This window comes from Nyctereutes procyonoides, unplaced genomic scaffold (genome assembly GCF_905146905.1).
Source record: "Nyctereutes procyonoides isolate TBG_1078 unplaced genomic scaffold, NYPRO_anot_genome, whole genome shotgun sequence".
NCBI lineage: Eukaryota > Metazoa > Chordata > Mammalia > Carnivora > Canidae > Nyctereutes > Nyctereutes procyonoides.
Genome location: NW_026575030.1, coordinates 15420211 through 15439467, shown reverse-complemented (window position 1 = coordinate 15439467; position 19257 = coordinate 15420211). Strand labels below are relative to the sequence as shown.

Sequence of the window (19257 nt, the reverse complement as noted above, 5' to 3'; positions counted from 1 at the left end):
AACTTTTAATGTTATTGTGTAGGTATGTATTTCTCTTTTTTAATTCTGTCCATACTTCATGTATTTTGGAGTTCTGTTTGGTGCAAATATTTGTTTATAATTGTTAAATCTTCAGGAAGTGACCATTTTGTCAATATTTAAAGTTCTTATTTGTATCTTTTAGAAGTTTTGACTTACAGTTTATTTTATCTAATATTGGTGTAGTCAACTACTCCCGCTCTCCAAGTTACCATTTGCATGGGTTATCTTTTTCTGTCCTTTCACTTTCAACCTGTCATATCCTTAGATCTTGTAGACAGCATGTAATAGGATTATGCTTTTAAAATTTCTTCTGCCATTTGGAAATGGTACTCAACATCATTAATTATTAGCGGAGTGTAAATTAAAACTGTAGTGAGATATATCATAATCACCAGAATGACTAACGGTTGGTGAGGATGTGGAAGAACTGGAGCTCTCTTACATTCTAGTAGAAGTATATAGATTGACAGCTACTTTAAAAAAGCCTTTGGCCATATCTGCTAAAGTTGAAATACATGTCTTAGTGACCTAGCAGTTTCTTCTGGATGTATATCCAGTGGAAATATGTGTTTATATTTACTAAAAGACATATTCAAGGAGGTTTGTAGACCCTATTTTTGTAATAGTTAAAAACTGGAAACAACATTTATATCCATCAGTAATAGAGTGGATAGTAGAGATATGATCATATAATGGAATATTACAGAGCAATGAAAATGAACAAAATACTCATATAGGTAATGTGGAAGAATCTCAGAGCCACAACAGATGTCAAGTGAAAATAAACACAAAAGAGTATGTCTTTTGTGAATTAATTAATATGAAATTTAAGAAGAGCAAAACTAGTGTATAGTAATAAATGTCAAAATGACAAGTTGTGCATAAGAACTTTCAGGTACAAATGTGATTCACCTTTGTTTATTTTTTTCCTATTAACTTTTTGTATACTCAATTTTCTATATTTCCATGTTTTTTTCCAATTTTAGCCTCAGAATATTGGTAAAAGTACTGTAGCTGTCTATATAAGTGCAGCCTTGAGCTGACTTCCATTGGATTTATGCCTCTTTGACTTAACAGTTGTGGTTTCGGGAATTTTTATTGTTTTTCCTGAAAAGAATATTATTGGTTTGTTGGACTAGAAAAATTTTTGTGTTTACAATACTTTATTTTTGAGGTTAATCAAGATTTGACTTAAATATTTTTAGTTAAAAACTGAAAAATTCTGTTGAGAATTTAGATTTGTAGAAAGACAGTACACTGAATAAACTATCCTCAACCATTTTGTGACATTCTCTGTGTGTATATGGATGGTAGAATTTCCCATGCTAGCCATTTTGAAAGGTGAACTTGAATGATACACACAGTATTATAGAAAGTTTCAGTGAGAAATAAGAAATGAATATTCATGTCCTAACTTTGTCCAGCTTTATGACCTTAAGTAAATTATCTTTTTGGCCCTCAGATTTCTCATTTGTAAAATAGGGGTTTAGCCTAGATATTTGTTTCTTAACTATTTAAAATTTAGCTCTATATTTGCCTTATTTAAAATGCTCTAAAACCTGAGGTAGCATAGTAATTACCTTTGGTATAGTATTGCTGGGATGAGATAAGGGGCATTTTTATGTTTTTTTGTTATATTTCATGTATTAATATATATTTAAATTTTTCTTTGAAAATTCTTTACTGTTATTTGACATTTCAAAATAGTATCACAACTAAAAAGAAAATTAAAGTGTTGTAATATTTGTTTTTTCAAACTGTATGCATGCCACCCCCGGTAGAGAATTACTAAAATAATGTCAGTAGATGCAAGGTGGCAGCATAAAAGGAAAATACAGTGATTTTTAAAAATTTTGAATTAACTGCTAATATTTGAAAATGAGGACATCTTACATTAAAATTTGGAGCTTTTTGAAAAATCAGCATATCTGACAATAACTGAGCCTAAATTCCTGTAGGCAGCTGTTGAGTAGAGCTTAGTTAGCCGTTGCTCTTCTAGAGATGGGCAAATGATCTCTAGTTATTAACAGCATCTCCCACTTACATTACCTCTTTTCTTTCTCTCCCATCTTCTTTCTTTCCCCCTTCCTTTCTCCCTCTGTTCTTCCAAGATATAATTCATATACTGTAAAATTCACTTTTTAAAAAAGTATACATATAACTCAGTTTTTAGTATATTCACAAAGTTGTACAGCCATTACCACTGTCTAATTCCAGAACATATCATGACCTTTGTTAGTACCTATTCTCAATCATTCTCTATTTCCAATACTCCCATCCTGGGAAACCACTAATCTTTCTGTTTCTATACATTTGACTATTCTGGATATTAAATGCAGTCATACAATATGTGGCCTTTTATATGACTTATTTCGCTTACCATAATGTTTTAGGATTCATCCATGTTGGGACATGTATCAGTCCTTCATTCCGTTTAATGGCTGAATTAATATCATGTTGTACGGATATATGCCATTTGTTTATTCATCCATCAGTTGATAGATGTCGAGGTTTCTGCTTTTTGGCTCTTATAAATAATGCTGCATTGAATATTAGTGTGCATGTTTACTGTGTGATTATATGTTTTCAGTATTATTGGATATGTACCTAAGAATTGAAATAGTGATTCGTATAATTCCAGTTTTCCCACATTTTCACCAGCATTTGTCATTGTCTGTCATTTTGGTTATAGCCATACTATTGAGTGTAAAGTAGTGTGCCATTGTGGTTTTGATTTGCATTTACTTGATGACCGGTGATAGTAAACATCTTCTCAAGTGCTTATTGGCTAGTTTTGTATTATCTTTGGAGAAATAGCTGTTGAAATTCACTGTCCATTTTATAGTTGTGTTAGTCCTTTTATTGTTGAATTGTAGTAGTTCTTTGTATATTCTGTATACTAGCCCCTTATCGAATATATGATTTGCAAATATTTTCTCCCAGTCTGTGGATTGTCTTTTCACTGTGCTGATAGTGTCTTTGATGCACAAAAATGTTTAGTTTTGATGAAGACCAATTTTTTCATTTGTTGCTTGTGCTTTTAGTATCATATTTAAGAAACTATTGCCTAATCCAAGGTCATGAAGATTTATACCTCTCTTCCCTTCTAAGAGTTTTATGGATTTAGGTCTTACATTTAGGTCTTTGATCCCATTTTGAACTAGTTTTTTGCATACTGTATGAGGTAGGAGTCCAACTTCATGCTTTGGCATGTGGTTATCCAGTTGTTCAATGACATTCATTACTGAAGACTGTTCTTTCACTGTTGTCTTGGCAACCTTGTCAAAAATCATTTAACCACAGATGTTTGGGTTTATTTCAGGACTCAATTTTCTATTCCACTAGTGTCTATCCTTATGTCAGTACTCCCACTATTTTGATTGCTGTAGCTTTTTAGTAAGCTTTGAAATCAGGATATGTGAATCTTCCAACTTTTTCTTTTTCAATATTGTTTTGACTCTTAAGGGCCTCTTGTACTTCCATATGAGTTTAAAAATCAGCTTTCCCATTTCTGCAAAAAAAAAAAAAACAATGGAATTTTGATAGATTGCATTGATTCTGTAGATCACTTTGGGAATATTCCTATCTTGAAAATATTGTCTTTCATCCATGAACATGAGATGCCTTTCTGTACTTTTAGACCTTCGGTTTTTTAAAATATTTTATAAACAGTATATACAAGACATTTTTTTTTAAAGATTTTATTTATTCATGAGAGACACAGAGAGACAGGCAGAGACACAGGCAGAGGGAGAAGCAGGCTCCATGCAGGGAGCCTGCCATGGGACTTGATCCCGGGTCTCCAGGATCACACCCTGGGCTGAAGGCGGCGCTAAACTGCCAAGCCACCCGGGCTGCCTGACATGTTTTTTTCTTAGATATATTCCTAAATAATTTTTTTTTTTAACAACCCTGAGGTCTTTTATTTTCTTTACATTTATCATACCATGAATTCAGAGGGAATAGGTTCCAGCAGTTCAGGCTCCTTTCCTTTGGTTCTCACAAAGTGTGCTTCTCTGAGTGGGGCAGGCTGGCACTTCAGTTGGACCCAAGTACCTTACTCTTTGGCTTCCTTCTTTTTCTGATCATTTTCCTTCACAAGCTTCAGGAAGCTATCTCGGCTCTTTGAGTGTTTAGTATGCTCAATGAAGACATAAATTCTCTTGGCAAGAATCTTGCCTTTATTTGTTTACAATGCCAACAGCATGCTGAATAACATGGTAGACTCTTTCAGTTTTGCCATGGTAACATTTGTGGGGCATTCCTTTTTGAACAGTTCCCATTCCCTTGATATCCACAATATCACCTTTCTTACAGATTTGCATGTATGTGGCCAAAGGAACAACTCCATGTTTTCTAAAAGGCTTAGAAAACATATAGCGGGTACCTCTCCTCTTTCCCTTTGTGTTGGTCATTTTGGCGAATTACTGAAAGATGGCAGTTCTGCCTGAAAGGTTATTCCTAAATAATTTATTTTTTAATACTGTAAATGGAATTTATTTTTATGTGATTTTTAAAAATCTTATTTGAATTTTAGCAGCTAATATGCAGTATTAAATTAATTTCAGGTGTACAATATAGTGATTCTACAATTTTGTATATTACTCAGTGGTCATTAAGGTAAGTGTATGCTTAATCTCCTTCATCTATTTACCACCATCACCACCATCTGTAACCATCTGTTGTATATAAATACCTGGTTTTGATTTGTCTTTCTTCTTTTCCTTTGTTCATTTGTTTTGTTTCTTAGATTTCACATAGGAGTAAAATCATGTGGTATTTATCTTTCTCTGACTGACTTATTTCACTTAGCATTATACTCTCTAGTTCCATCAACATTGTTGCATATGGCAAGATTTCATCCTTTTTAATGGCTGATTAATATTCAAATGGAATTTATTTTTAATTTCATTTTCATAAAGTCTTTATTAGTGTATGGAAATACAACTGATTTTTAAAAATCTTTCATCCTGCAACTGTGCAGAACTTGCTCATTAGCTCTAATAATGGTTTTGTTTTGTGAATTTATTAGGATTTTCTGTATACAGTATTATCACCTGTGAATAGGGATGCTTTTTATTTCTTATTCAGTCTGAATCCATTCATTTCATTTTCTTGTCACATCTTCTGAATAGAACCTGCAATACAGTATTAAAAAGGAGTGGCAAGACTGGACATCCTTGTCTCATTTCTAATCTTAGGGGACACCTAGACTTTCACCATTAAGTATGATGTTAGCTGTGGATTTTTCATGGATGCCTTTTATCAACTTGAGGAAATTCCCTTCTCTTCTAGTCTTTTGAGTATTTCAGTCAGTTGGTTTTGGCAAATGCATTTTCTGTGTCTGTTGAGATGATCATACAGTTTTTGTCTTTTATTTTTTAATGTTTTTATTACATTGATATTTATATGCTGGATTTACCTTGCTTTTGTGGGATATATCCCACATGTTCATAGTGTATAATCCCTTTTTCTTATGCTCTGGATTAGGTTTTTCTAGTATTTTGTTGAGGACTTTTATATCTCTGTTCACTTGGATATCTAGTTTTCTCGTAATGTTTTTGTCTGATTTGGTTATTAGAGTAATAATGGTTTCAATACTCTCTCTCTCTCTTAATAATCAATGGTAATTTTTCCTTAAATGTTTGAAGGCATCTGGTTTGGACTTCTATTTGAACTAGAAATGAAAAACTTTCGGCAATCTCATAATTTTTATATTGAATTGCGATTTTCAGATTTCTTCTTGAGTTAGTTTTGGTAGTTTCTGGTAATTTATCTCTTTCATCCAGGTGATCTAATTTATTGGAAATACAGTCCTTGTATTACCTTATTCTTTTTGTTTCTGTAAGGTTGGTAGTAATACTCTGTCTTTAATTCTTGAATTTAGTTGTTTGTGTCTTTTCTATTTTTTTCTTGGTTAGTCTAGCTAAAAGTTTATTAATTGTATTTCTCTTTTCAGAGAGCCAAGTTTTTCATTGATTTTAAAAAAATTATGTTGTATTTTTATTTTCTAGTTTATTTCCATTCTGTTCCTTATTATTTCCTTCCTTCCACTTGCTTTGGGTTTCATATGCTCTTCTTTTTCCCGTGCCTTAAGATGTTAGGCGGGGGATCCCTGGGTGGCTCAGCGGTTGAGCGTTGCCTTCGGCCCAGGGCATGATCCTGGAGTCCCAGGATCAAGTACCATGTTGGGCTCCCTGCATGGAGCCTGCTTCTCCCTCTGCCCCTCTGTCTCTCTGTGTCTCTCATGAATAAATAAAATCTTTTTTTTTTTAAAGGTAGATGTTAGGCTATTTATCTGAGATCCTTCTTTTTTTATTATTTTTTTAAAGATTTTATTTATTCATGAGAGATGGAAAGAGGCAGGTTTTTTTTTTTTTTTAATATGAACATTTGCAGTTACAAATTCCTCTCTAAGCTGTACTTTTGGTGCATCCAATGTCAGTATGTTTTGTTTTCATTTGCATTTATCTGAAAGTATTTTCTAATTTCCTTCATGACAACTTTTTTTTTGACTCATTTGGTTCTTGAGGGGTGTGTTTAATTTTCACACATTTGTGAATTTCTCAGTTTCCTTCTGTTATCAGTTTCTGATTTCATTGCGTTGTTAGAGAACGTACTTCATATGACTTCAGTTTATTTATACTTATTGAGATTTATCACTTAACGTGGTCTATTTTAGAAAATGTTTTATGTGCATTCCTGAAGAATATGTATTCTTTTGTTTTGGGGTTGAGTGTTTTATAGATGTCTATTAGTTGTAGTTTTATAGTGTTACTTAAGTCTTCTGTTTTCTTGCTGATTTTTCTGTTTTACACATTGTTGGAAATGGGGCATTGAGATATGCGACTATTATTTTTGAATTATGTTTTTCCTTTCATTTTTTAAAAAGATTTTATTTATCTATTCATTCATGGGAAACAGAAAGGCAGAGACAGAGGCAAAGAGAGAAGCAGGCTCCATGTAGGGAGCCCGATGTGGGACTCAATCCCAGGACTGCAGGATCACGCCCTGCGCCAAAGGCAGATGCTCAACCACTGAGCCACCCAGGTTTCCCTCTCCTTTCAGTTCTATATTTTTTTTTTTTTGTATTTTGAGAGTTTCTTGTTAGGTGTATACATGTTTATAATTGTTATATCTTGTTGATGAGCTGGCTGTGTTTTCATTATAAATGTTCTCCTTTGTCTCTAATAACAATTTTTGCATTCCATTTTGTCTTCTATTAGTATAGAAGTATTGGGGATCCCTGGGTGGCTCAGTGGTTTAGCGCCTGCCTTCAGCCCAGGGCGTGATCCTGGAGACCTGGGATCGAGTCTCGCATCAGGCTCCCTGCATGGAGTCTGCATCTGTCTGTCTATCGTCTCTCTCTCTCTCTCTCTCTCTCTCTCTCATGAATAAATAGAATCTTTAAATTAAAAACAAAAGAAGTATCACTGCAGGTCTTTTCTGACTCCTGCTTGCATAGTATATCTTTTTCCATCCTTTTCCTTTCAACCTATTTTGTCTTGGAGTCTGAAGTGTGTCTGTGGTAGACAGCATATGATGGTTGGATCAGTGTTTTTTTAATCTTTTATGCTAATCCCTATTCCTTAAATAGTTTGTTCATCCACTTGCATTTAATGTAATTACACATGGGTAGAATTACATCTACTTTGTATTTGTGTTTTATGTGTGTTACGGGGATTTTTTGTTCCTCATTTTTCTATTACTGCTTTCTTTCATGTCAGATATTTTCTAGTATGCTAATTTAATTCTCTGTTTCTTTTGCAACTTTTTAAATTTTAGAGTTGATCTGTTATTAAAATTAATAACTTAAAGCAATGTAATTTGGGTTCATATCAACTTAAAAGGCATATATACACTTTTATATAACAATTCTTTTCTTTGTACTATTATTGTTATACAAATTATTATATGTTTTGTACTAACAAAACACTTCATGTTATTGTTTTATGCAGTTTCTTTAAACCTGTGTATTTTTTGTTGTTGCTTGTGTAGAAAAGAATTAACATAGCAGGCCTCACTGCATATACTTAGAATGCACTGCTTAAGAGGTCCACCCTTGGCTAGCATCTGAGAACTTATTAGGGTCTACACCTGCCTAACTGATAAGAATGGCTCACTGTGCCTAAGCTGCTTACACAAACAATATAGTTTATGCTGAATGTCTGCTTTTCTTCTGTGAGGAATTTTGGTATGTGGTAGGCAGAGGGTACCTATTGATCAGCTCATAATAAAACCCTGGGTGCTGAGTCTCTAATTTTTCCTGGTTGGCAACATTTTCCATGTGTTGTCTTAACTCATTTCTGGGTGGAGAGGAGGAGGAATTAAGTATATCCTTTGTGACTCTATTTTTAAAAGATTCTTAAGAGCTAGCCCTGACCTTCCCTGGACCTTGCCCTGTGTGCCGTTTCCCTTTGCTGATTTTGCTGTGTATCCTTTTGCCATAATAAATTATAGCTTGTCAGTATGACTATATTGCTGAGTCTGTTGAGTTCTTTAGCAAGTCATAGAAATTGAGTGTGGTCTTAAATACTCACTACACATGCTATAACAGATTACCACAAATTTAGTGGCTTAAAACAATTAGTTTTGGAAGTCAGAAGTCCAATATGAGTCTCACTGGGCTAAAACCAAGGTGTCAGCATTGCTATATTCCTTCTGGAGGCTCTGGGGGAAAATCCATTTTTCTTGCCTCTCCTTCCTTCTTTCTAGCAATTTCCTGTATTCATTGGCTCATGGCTATCCCATTCCATCTTCCAAGCCAGCAGTGGTCAAGCTTTTCTTATGCAGCATCACTCTGACACTCACTTTCCTGCTTATTCCTTATTCCTTTATTTATAATGATCCCTGTGATTATGTTACGTCTGACCAAATAATCCAAGGTAATCCTCTCATCTTAAATTTGTTAATGTATCTTATCTACAAAGTTCCTTTTGCCATGTAAGGTAATATATATGCAAATGTTCTAGGAAATGACATGTGGACATCTTTGGGATGGCTTTTGTATACACGGTGTTCACATATAGAAGAAATGAAAAGAAACAACACGTTTTGTGGTCTTTTTAGATATGTAATTACCATTACTGGTGCTCTTTCTTCATGTGAATTGGATTTACTGTCTAGTATCCTTTATATTTCAACCTGAAGGACTCCTTCTGTATTTTTAAAAAGATTTTATTTATTTATGAGAAACAGAGAGAGAGAGAGGCAGAGACACAGGCAGAGGGAGAAGCAGGCTCCATGCAGGAAGTCTGATGTGGGACTCGATTCCGGGACTCCAGGATCACGCCCTGGGCCAAAGGCAGGCGCTAAACCACTGAGGCACCCAGGGATCCCCATCCTTTTGTATTACAGGGAAATTCCAGTTGTAATGAATTCTCTGTGTTTGTTTATGTAGGAATGTTTTAATTTTGCTTTCAGTTTTGCAGAGTGGTTTTACTAGATATAGAATTCTTGCTTGGTAGTCTTTTTCTTTCAGCACTCTGAATGTTACCCACTACTTTCTGCCTTATTATGTTATCAACAATGGGTTGAGCAACCCTTTTACATGATGAGTTCCTTCTTTCTTGCTGCTCTCAGATTCTTCATCTTTCATTAGTTTGTGATGTGTCTACGTGTGGATAACTTTGATTTTATCCTACTTGCAGTTTGTTGAGCTTCTTGGATGTGTACATTGTTTCTCACTAAATTTGGGAAGTTTTTCACTATTTTTTAAATATTCTTCTTTCTGCCTCTTTATTTTTCTCCTCTTTTGGGAATCCATTATGCATATATTGGTGTGCTTACTGGTTTCAGATATTATATTTTCTAACTCTGAAATTTCTGTCTGGTTCCTTTTTAACATTTTTGGCTTTTTATTTATATTCTGTGTGATGAGTCATCATTTTCATACATTCTTTAGTTTTTAGTCATGGCCTCCTTAGTTCTTTGAAAATATTTAAAATAGCTGATTTAATCTGTCTATTTAGTGCAACATTTGAGCTCCCTCAGGGTCAGTTTCCACTGATTGCTTTTTCTCCCTTGTATATAGGTCATGCTGTATTTATATATCTTACAATTTTTTCTTGAAAACATAGTGTGTCATCCCTGGAACTCAGATTCTCCTCCTACCCCACTGCTTTTTGTTTATTGTTTTTATTTGTTTAGTGACTTTGGGGCACTGATTTTTTTTTTAAGTTTATATTTTGTGTTGTGTGTGGTCACTGAAGAAGAAGAATCCTCAGTTGGTTTAGTTGTCAAGTGAAAGCCTATGGCATTCTTTGGCCTTTCTTGATTATGCAACAGTTCTGGGCATTTGTGTGACTTCTAGAGTCCCAGGAATCTGTTGGAGCTATTCAGAGGTCCTTACTGAAATCCCATTCCTCAACTTGTCTAAAACCTATTGTTTGCTCCAACAGTTCTCCCCTTTCTCAGATGGTTGAGATATGCAGCAGTTGCTCTTGGTAGCTTGCTTGCTTTCCCTTTCTTTCTTTCTTTTTTTTTTTTTCAAAGATTGTATTTATTTATTCATGAGAGAATAGAGGCAGAAACATAGGCAGAGGGAGAAGCATGCTTCCTGCAGGTTGCCTGATGCAGGACTCAATTCCAGGACCCCAGGATCACACTGAACCACTGGGCCCCACTCTTGGTGGGATTCAACAAACACTCCAAGCTCTTTGCAATGGAAGAATTTTGAGTCAGGTTAAATAAAGTCAGCCTTTCTTGGGTCTACTGGCCAACTGCTAGATAGGCCATATGACATTTTTTGGGGAATCAGACTGAAGAAGTTCTAGTTCCATTCTGCCCTCTCCAGGGGCAGTCAGGCTGCTTATTTTCATGGTTTACATTGCTGTTTTGGAGCTGGGGATAAGGGTGAGAGATAGGAATAGAAAAAGTTAGAGACTCTCTTTTTACCAAGATTCTTAAATGCTGCCCATATTGCTGCAAGCCTTTGGGTAATTCCAGGGTTCTGAAAATGTTGATTCTGACAATTTTTTCTTTTATGGAAGAGAAAAATTTTGTGGATATTTTCTATCTTTAGTTGATGTTCTCCTTTTTTTGTCTCTGAATGTGACCTTTTCCACTCATTTTTATAGTTGCCCTATAGGAATTTGAGTTTATTAGGTTATTTCTCAAGATTTTTGACTTTGCTGGGGTGCTTGGGTTGCTCAGTCAATTAAGCCTCCAACTCTTGGTTTTGACTTAAGGTCATTATCTCATGGGTCATGAGATCAAGCCCGACATTGGGCTCTGCATGGAGTCTGCTTAAGATTCTTTCCGCCTCCTTCTCCATCCTCCTTTGCTTCCCCCCCTGCTCTCTCTCTCAAATAAATAAATAAAATATTTTAATTAAAAAAGAAGAGATTTTTGACTTGGGGGGAGATAAAAAGATTTTTGACTTTGAAAAATTCTTTTTCTAGCTTAGATAGACAAGAGCCCGAAAAATACTGAGTTAAATTTAATATGGCATAATAATGATCGTTAGTTCATTCTCAGTAATGGAGTGGAGTATCTTGCAAAAATAAAGCACTTCTCCCAGCACAATGTGTAAAGTATTAACACTGTATTATTCTCATTAGTGTTATTTATTCTGATTTTTTTGTTTGCCCCTCTGTTTTTTTTTTTAATTTCTGATATATTCATTTTTTCCTCCTAAGGCAGTAAAGAATGCTGATGGAAGAACCATTTTCCTAATTTTCAAATTGTTGAGCTGGTTGCCATGATGGGTGAGTTTTTTGTCTCTTACTATTTTATTTTAATTAATTAATTTTTGAGTAAAGGGATAAAAGTTTATTAAGTAAAGATACAGAGAAAGCTCTCAGAAGTGAGAAGGGTCCCAACAGGGTTCCCTTTTGTTTGTAATTAAAGGATAAAACGGGGAAGAAAAATTTTTCTTCACGTGTATGACATTTTTATAAAGAAGTTTTAAGATGTGGTAGACTTACATAATGTTTTATATTTATTTACTTAATAGCTTTTCAGTTAGAGCACTTTTTGAGTTAACTTACAGATTTGGAATGACTGTTTCATGCAGGATATTCTAATAGGGACATTTAAAATAAACTGCTAAGATGGATTGGGACTTACTTAGAGTCTGATATCCAGAGAGAATACTAGATAAAGAAACCTGACTTTTAAATTGCCCTTTGTTTACATGTCATCTCTCTAAGAAGTTATTTATTCAGATGGTCCTCTTTTTTTATATCTATGATAGAAAAAGTATACTCATTTTTTTAAACAAGGAAATTAGTATATGTAAACGTGATAAGAGATTTAAGCCAGGCATTTATTTTGGTGCTGTGATGTTAGACATGAGAAAATACCTAAATTCAAGTGTTTAAGTTTTTCCTACTGAAGAAAATAATTAGAACATGAATACATATGTTTAAGTATTAGAGTTCCCTTCTCCCCAGTGTAAGATTAGGGATCTTATCTTTCTTAAGAAGGTTATATGAGATAATTTTATTCTAATTGAGATCATTCTCAGCTTATTTTTTTCCCCCTAAGGGCAGACTTATTTTTATCAATAAATGACATGGTCTGGCTTAGACCTGTGGACAGAACACACTTTGTGATTACATTATACCCAATTGGCTCAGTTGCTATTTGGCGAAGCTAGCATGATAAAATTTTATTGTAAAAAAAATAGTTTATGAGGGATTATAATATTTTCTCTAAACATGGCATTTATTAATAAACTTGCGGAATCATTAACTTTAATTTTAATATACAAATAATTTCATTATAGGACAGAATAGATTGAGTCTTATAAAAAAATTAATACATTAGAGAAGTCAGCTATTTGTGTGTTTGAAGGGCTGATGAAGCCATTGAATTGCTACATTCTTTTTAGTGATTTCTCCTTACAAGATAAAGTATGTTTTAATTATTACTACTCTGAAACATAAATTACTCGTCACCAGAACAGTAAATTTTAAAATGTAAGCTGTGAAAGCCCCTCAATTCCTTTGTTGATCATTTGCTGATTATCATTAGTAGAATTGATTTACTAATGAAAATCAATTAAGTCATCCCTACCTTTTCCAGAGAGCATGTAATTGGTATTACTAGGAGATTCATGCTTATAGTCTTAGAAATTTTTGATATATTTGGAAGAAATTAAAAAGTTCATGGTTCATGATCCTTTCACTTAGTTTTATGGATTCACTGCTTTTTTTCTAAGGAATGTGTTTTACTTACATTTTTACCTTTTAAGTTGTTACTGGCTGAGATTGTTAAATAGTCTGTTAAATGTGTGTAGTCTTGTTGAACTTTATGGTGAGGAAGTTAAAGAAAACACTTCCAAATATCAGTAGGTCATTATCCACAGATAAAGCTTTTTGTTTCTGACTTGAAGTACTGATGAAAAACTCTAAAAGGAATTCTGTACTTTGAACATAAATGCCAAATAATGATGAAAGTCTTTTTCCCCCACCCCACTTGCTTAAACTTTTAGATGTTCTGTTGATATTTTATTAAGGAGTCACAGAAAGTAACTTGTTTTGATGGGACTGTTTTAACACATATACTAGGATGTTACATTGTTAAAAGAATCAGAATGACTTTATCTTGCCTGTGTCACACCTAGTGTGATGCGAATGCTTGAGTCTAGTGCAGCTTTAATGTTACTTGTCTTCAGTTTTTAAATAATTAAAATTTTATTTCACCAAAATAAGTCTAGGCATTGAAAATGTGCTAGAGGCATTTTTTGTGTTAATGTAATGTATTTTGCATTAAATTTCATGATCAGCTTTGTGTTTAATATCTATGATAAATACATATTGAAATTACAATTCTGTGTTTATGTTACTTTGAAAATGCCTAGATGATCAGCAAGCTTTGAACTCAATCATGCAAGATTTGGCTGTTCTTCATAAAGCCAGTCGACCAGCATTATCTTTACAGGAAACCAGAAAAACAAAGTCTTCATCACCAACAAAGCAGGTATTTGTTTTAATATTTTAATAAATACATATTGTTATATAAGTTCTTTGTCCTGAATATCTTGATCTTATAGACGGTTTGTTAAGGTTTAAGTCTAGCTTTTGAGTCAGATATTTTGTTGCTTGTCATACATTTTTCCAGATGGGCATTTTTAAAAATGGTAGAGTTTCATTTAATGTGGTAGCTGCTCTCTAATGCTGATATTTCATCCATTCTTAAAGCACTTAAGATAAGCAAATTGTTTTTATTTAAAAATTGTCTATTTGCAAATGAGCATCATTTTGATTTTTATAAAGTTTGGGATGATCAACACGGAAAGTGGGAATATAATATTCTACATTTCCCTCTAATAGGATTAGCAAGTATCTCATACCCATGGTGCTAACACTGAGAGATCTTGGTGCTCTTTGCTTTCAGCTCAGGTTTAGCAACACAATTCTCATATCAGCTTTTTGGCAGACACTATCAGTTGATTGGAGTTCACACTGAAATGAAGTCTCCTTTCCTTCCACTCTATCTTTAATCAGTGACTAAGGAAAAAAAAAAAAAGAGTGACTAAGAAAAAAAAGACCTAGAAATTCTAGAAATTTTATCTGATCTCTGAAATGATTTATCATTTTCTTACAGAATGATGTTCGAGTCAAATTTGAACATAGAGGGGAAAAAAGGTAAAGAAAGAAATATTACATATCAGTTTCTTGATTTAATCAAATGAATCATAATTAAAGCCATTAAAGGCTTTTTGTGGACTTTAGTGGAGGTTCATGGCTTACAAATTGAGAATGGAATAGAATAGTCCTTCATAATGTATAACATATATTTAAAATAGAATCTCAAAATTTAGGCTAAACATTAGGAGCAATTAATGTTTTTATTTTGGGAAGTAAAAAGGTCATTGCATAATGCAGCCTTTAAATATTACCATTTCCTTTTATTTTTACTCAGGGGAAAGTAAATATATTTCTCCTTATCATAATTATATCATCCCTTCAGATTTTTTTTCAGATTTTATATAGAACTTATGTATGTGGAATTAACATTCATAATTTTGATTCAATAGACCTCAATCATATGACATGTATTTACTTAGTAACACTGAGGAAGATAAGTTGGAATGGTGGCTATAAATTAATTACCATAGGGATAAGTCTAACCTTCCACTGGATATCTGTATCTTAGTGCAGTGGTGAAGGGTGGTGGTGGTGGTGGTGGTGGTTGACAACAAAATTGCTAACAAGGCCTAATAGGAGTTGAAGGTGGGATTTCATTTCTGTTATTAGTGTCTGATTACATTCATTTAATGAAAGAACTATCTATTTTAAGGACTTTAAAAAGGCTCATAAGTCATATAACCTAAAGATGTAAAACTGTTTTACACAGAGATGTCTGTAAAAAATGGGGTATACCATATATACCATCCAGTTGTCCAATCTACTTTTACCCTCTTATTGTTCTTTTATGGATATTTCTTTAGTTCTTTTCCATTCACTGAGCAGTATTTATTAAGTACTGTAAGTACCAGGCCTTGAAGGAATAACGTGAGCAAAACAGACATGGTCCCTCCCCCTTACAAAGTTTACAGTTTAGTAATCTCCAAGCTTAGGTGTGTGCTCCCCAGGGAGACATAGGCTAATCCTTTGTAGCATAGGAAGAAAATACTAGAATTGCAAATTTTTAATTAAAAAAATATTTATTTGGGGAATATCTTTACATGTAGTTGCTCAAAAATGTTGAGTTGAGGGATCCCTGAGTGGCGCAGCGGTTTGACGCCTGCCTTTGGCCCAGGGCGCGATCCTGGAGACCCGGGATCGAATCCCACGTCGGGCTCCCGGTGCATGGAGCCTGCTTCTCCCTCTGCCTGTGTCTCTGCCTCTCTCTCCCTCTCTGTGTGACTATCATAAGTAAATAAAAAAAAAATGTTGAGTTGATAAGGGTACAGAAATCAAAATTTAAACCCACAAAGAGGAACTTTATTCTTTTTAACAGTTTCATTGCATTCCGTTATATAGGTATATATAGGTATAGGTATTTATACTTAACTAAACTTTAGTTTTAATCACTTTCTTCAATGATCATTTTACAATTGCTTTTTAATATTCATTTAATAGTTTCAGACTTAATTTTGTGTTTCTCTATCCAAGAGATAACTGTTACAAGTATGTTATCTTATTTAACTATGTCTAGGAAAATTAATTCTCTTTAAATTCTGTTTATGCAGAATCCTTCAGTTCTCCAGACCAGTTAAACTGGAAGATCTGAGATCTAAGGCTAAAATTGCCTTTGGACAGTCTATGGATCTCCATTATACCAATAATGAGGTAAACATACAGTTTAACTTTCAGTAGCTGTTATTTTGGAAAGTACTATGTTCATTTAAGAGATTATTTTAGGGGAACCCTGGGTGGCGCAGCGGTTTGGCGCCTGCCTTTGGCCCAGGGCACAATCCTGGAGACCCGGGATCGAGTCCCACATCGGGCTCCCGGTGCATGGAGCCTGCTTCTCCCTCTGCCTATGTCTCTGCCTCTCTCTCTCTCTCTCCCTGTGTGACTATCATAAATAAATAAAAATTTTTAAAAAAAGATTATTTTAGGAATGTTTATTTAGGGATTAATAAGGATGTGGTATGTTAGAGAAATAAAATAGTACAAGTAAAGCTGTAAATTTAAGTGAAATGTATTTTTTCCATTGTGGAAAGTATTTATAGGTGCCACTATGCAAATAATTGAATAAGAATATATCGAAGGAGGAAATATATGTATTACTTAGAAGTTTGCTGCTGGGGCACCTGGGTGGCTCAGTCAGTTAAGTGTCCAATTCTTGATTTTGGCTCAGGTGGTCACCTCAGGCTTGTGAGATTGAGCACTGAGTCAGACTCCCCGCTGGATGGGGAATCTGCTGGAGATTCTTTCCCTCACCCTCTGCCTCTGCTCCTCTCCCCACTTGCCACGTGTGTGAACGCATGTGGTATGCGCTCTCTCTGTCTCTCTCTCAATAAATAAATGAAATCTTTTTTAAAAAACTTGCTGCTTATTTATGTTTTCTTATAACTCTACTTTTTGATGAACTATCTTTTTTTCTTATACTCTACACTTGGCTGTAGAGGCAACAGAGCTTTGGTAGTCAGATAGTTTAGTTAAAACTTTAAAGAAATCTTTTGTGTTGGTTAGGACCTGATTAGATCATTATGTTTATGTTTGTGAGTCAGTACGTGTAAATTTAAGGGCTTGCTCTGGCAATGAGGAGCTCTGTGTTCTGGAAAATCCTCTTTTGAACTTTCTGTAAAATTCAGATTGGATGAGATAATCTCTGAGGTTTCTTTCAGATCCTATGAGATCTCAAGATCTTGAATTTTGAAATTTTCAGGGACAATTTAGTGATCAGTTAATTTGTTCTTGTTTTCCTGAGAAAATACTTGTTGAATTTGCCAGGCATAATGCTGTGATTTATGAGTTGCACCCTATATGAAGTTTATAGACTTATGGTAGAAGCAGGCAATTAAATGATGAGTTGTTCAAATATATGAAGTTATTTTAAGGACATGCATTAAATATCATTAAAAAGAATAAAGGCAAGACAGTAGGTGTCTAAACAGATTTAGATAATACTAAGGAAGAACTGAGGTTGTAATATTTCATTATTTCATTACTGAGCCTTAAAGTAGTCAGACTTGCAAAAGGTTTGAGGAGAAGAACATTGCTGGTAGAGCAGCTGAGAACAGTGCCTACAGAGATCGATCCTAAGATGAAAAGACTAATATGTTTAGGAATAGAAAAAATGCTAATGGGAATGAAGAAAGGTAGAGAGCTTACTAGAAATTAACTGGAGAAAACATGTGAAAGTGCTTTGCAAATGTTAAAGAATTGTGCAAATAAAATATTTTCAAATACTAGATTTTCAAATGAATTATTACTAATTTAAAGCAAAAAATATGTAAATGTAGTTTGTCTAGAGAAACCACTTACAGCTGAAAGCAGAAAATATTTTGATAAAGTAAAAATCTATATCCAAACAAATATTATCCCTGAACAAAGTGATGAGTATCATACTATAGTAATACCTTAACATTTTATTTTTTCATTAACATTATTTTTTCAATACTTTTTGGGTTTTCAATTAGCCAAGAACACGTCTTGTTGCCTGGCCCTATTGTATTGGCACTTAACTATTTCTGTTGTGCTGGCCTGATTTCCAGCTGCCAGCCCCTTAGGCTCTGAGGGCTTTTCAGAGGTACAGTTGTAGGACGTATGCTCAAGTACAGGTGGGGGTGCCAGGGGGGTGATGGGAATGAGACTCAAGGTTGGGATGGGAAGTGGGGACGGATTGGTTCCACTAACCATAGTGGTAACTTGCTGGATAACACACTCTTTATGGGCCTTCTCCCCTGTCTTCCTCATTCCCCTACCAGTGTTTTGTTGAACCTTTTCCTGTATAAACAGGCTTGAATTTGATTCTTTATTTCATGTTATGATTTTAGGGGAACCAGGTGTATCTTTGTTTTTGTTTGGTCTAAAATTATATGATGGAAAACTTTAAAATGCCAAAATACATTAAGACTACAATATTGTCTTGATTACCAGTCTAGTAGGTCTATCAAGAAAAATGAGGCTAGCTTGACATAACTTGTTCATGTTGTATATGTTCTAGCTTCTAGAATTGCTTTTTCTTTTCTGAGGTCTCCCATTTGTTTATATAATTTTTTCTAGAGTTTTCTTGAGGATTGACATCAAGCTAACTGATCTGTAGTTTCAGGACCTTCTCCCATTTTCTAAAAATTGGAAAGTTTCTCCATTTTCAGTTTCTTTTTCTCATGCTTTCTGAAGGATTTCTGGTGAGTGGTTCTGCCATTATGTATGGGTGGCATCTTGGCAGGAATGTGGTAGAAGAGACATTAGGGTAAGATTATGTTGTTTAAAATTGCTTGCAAGTTAAAGATTCTATGATTCTGTGAGTTAACCATGACAAACCCAATGCATGCCCTTCCACAGTGTGGGTACTGGGAAAAAGCTTATAAAGTCTATTAGTTTTGTGGACCTGTGACAAGCAAAACTCATTTATGTAATTACCCAATTCTATATTTTTTTCCAGCATAGTATAAATCCCTGTGTTCTGAGAGAACCATTATTCTTTAAACTTTGTTTAAAGTTTGTTAAAGTTTTCCAGAATTGAAACAATGAGGAAATTTAAGCTGGGATTGGTTAGGTTTGGTAATTGGGCTCCTCTTTATCTAATAGTGTTGAGTATGTGTGTGTGTTGTCATGGGGGATGGATGTGAGGATGTTCAGGCAAGGTAAGTGAATTTTCTAAGATCTT

General features: G+C 34.2%; 1 protein-coding gene across 1 annotated transcript in view; it reads left to right on the top strand.

Annotated features, from left to right (window-relative positions):
* Positions 1-19257, top strand: part of MAP3K2 (mitogen-activated protein kinase kinase kinase 2) — a 96577-nt gene that overhangs the window by 36768 nt on the left and 40552 nt on the right. Inside the window, 4 exon segments of the mRNA XM_055316050.1 lie at positions 11661-11729; positions 13829-13947; positions 14575-14615; positions 16166-16265. Of these exon segments, the coding sequence (XP_055172025.1) occupies positions 11723-11729; positions 13829-13947; positions 14575-14615; positions 16166-16265 (267 nt within the window). The 5' untranslated portion in view covers positions 11661-11722.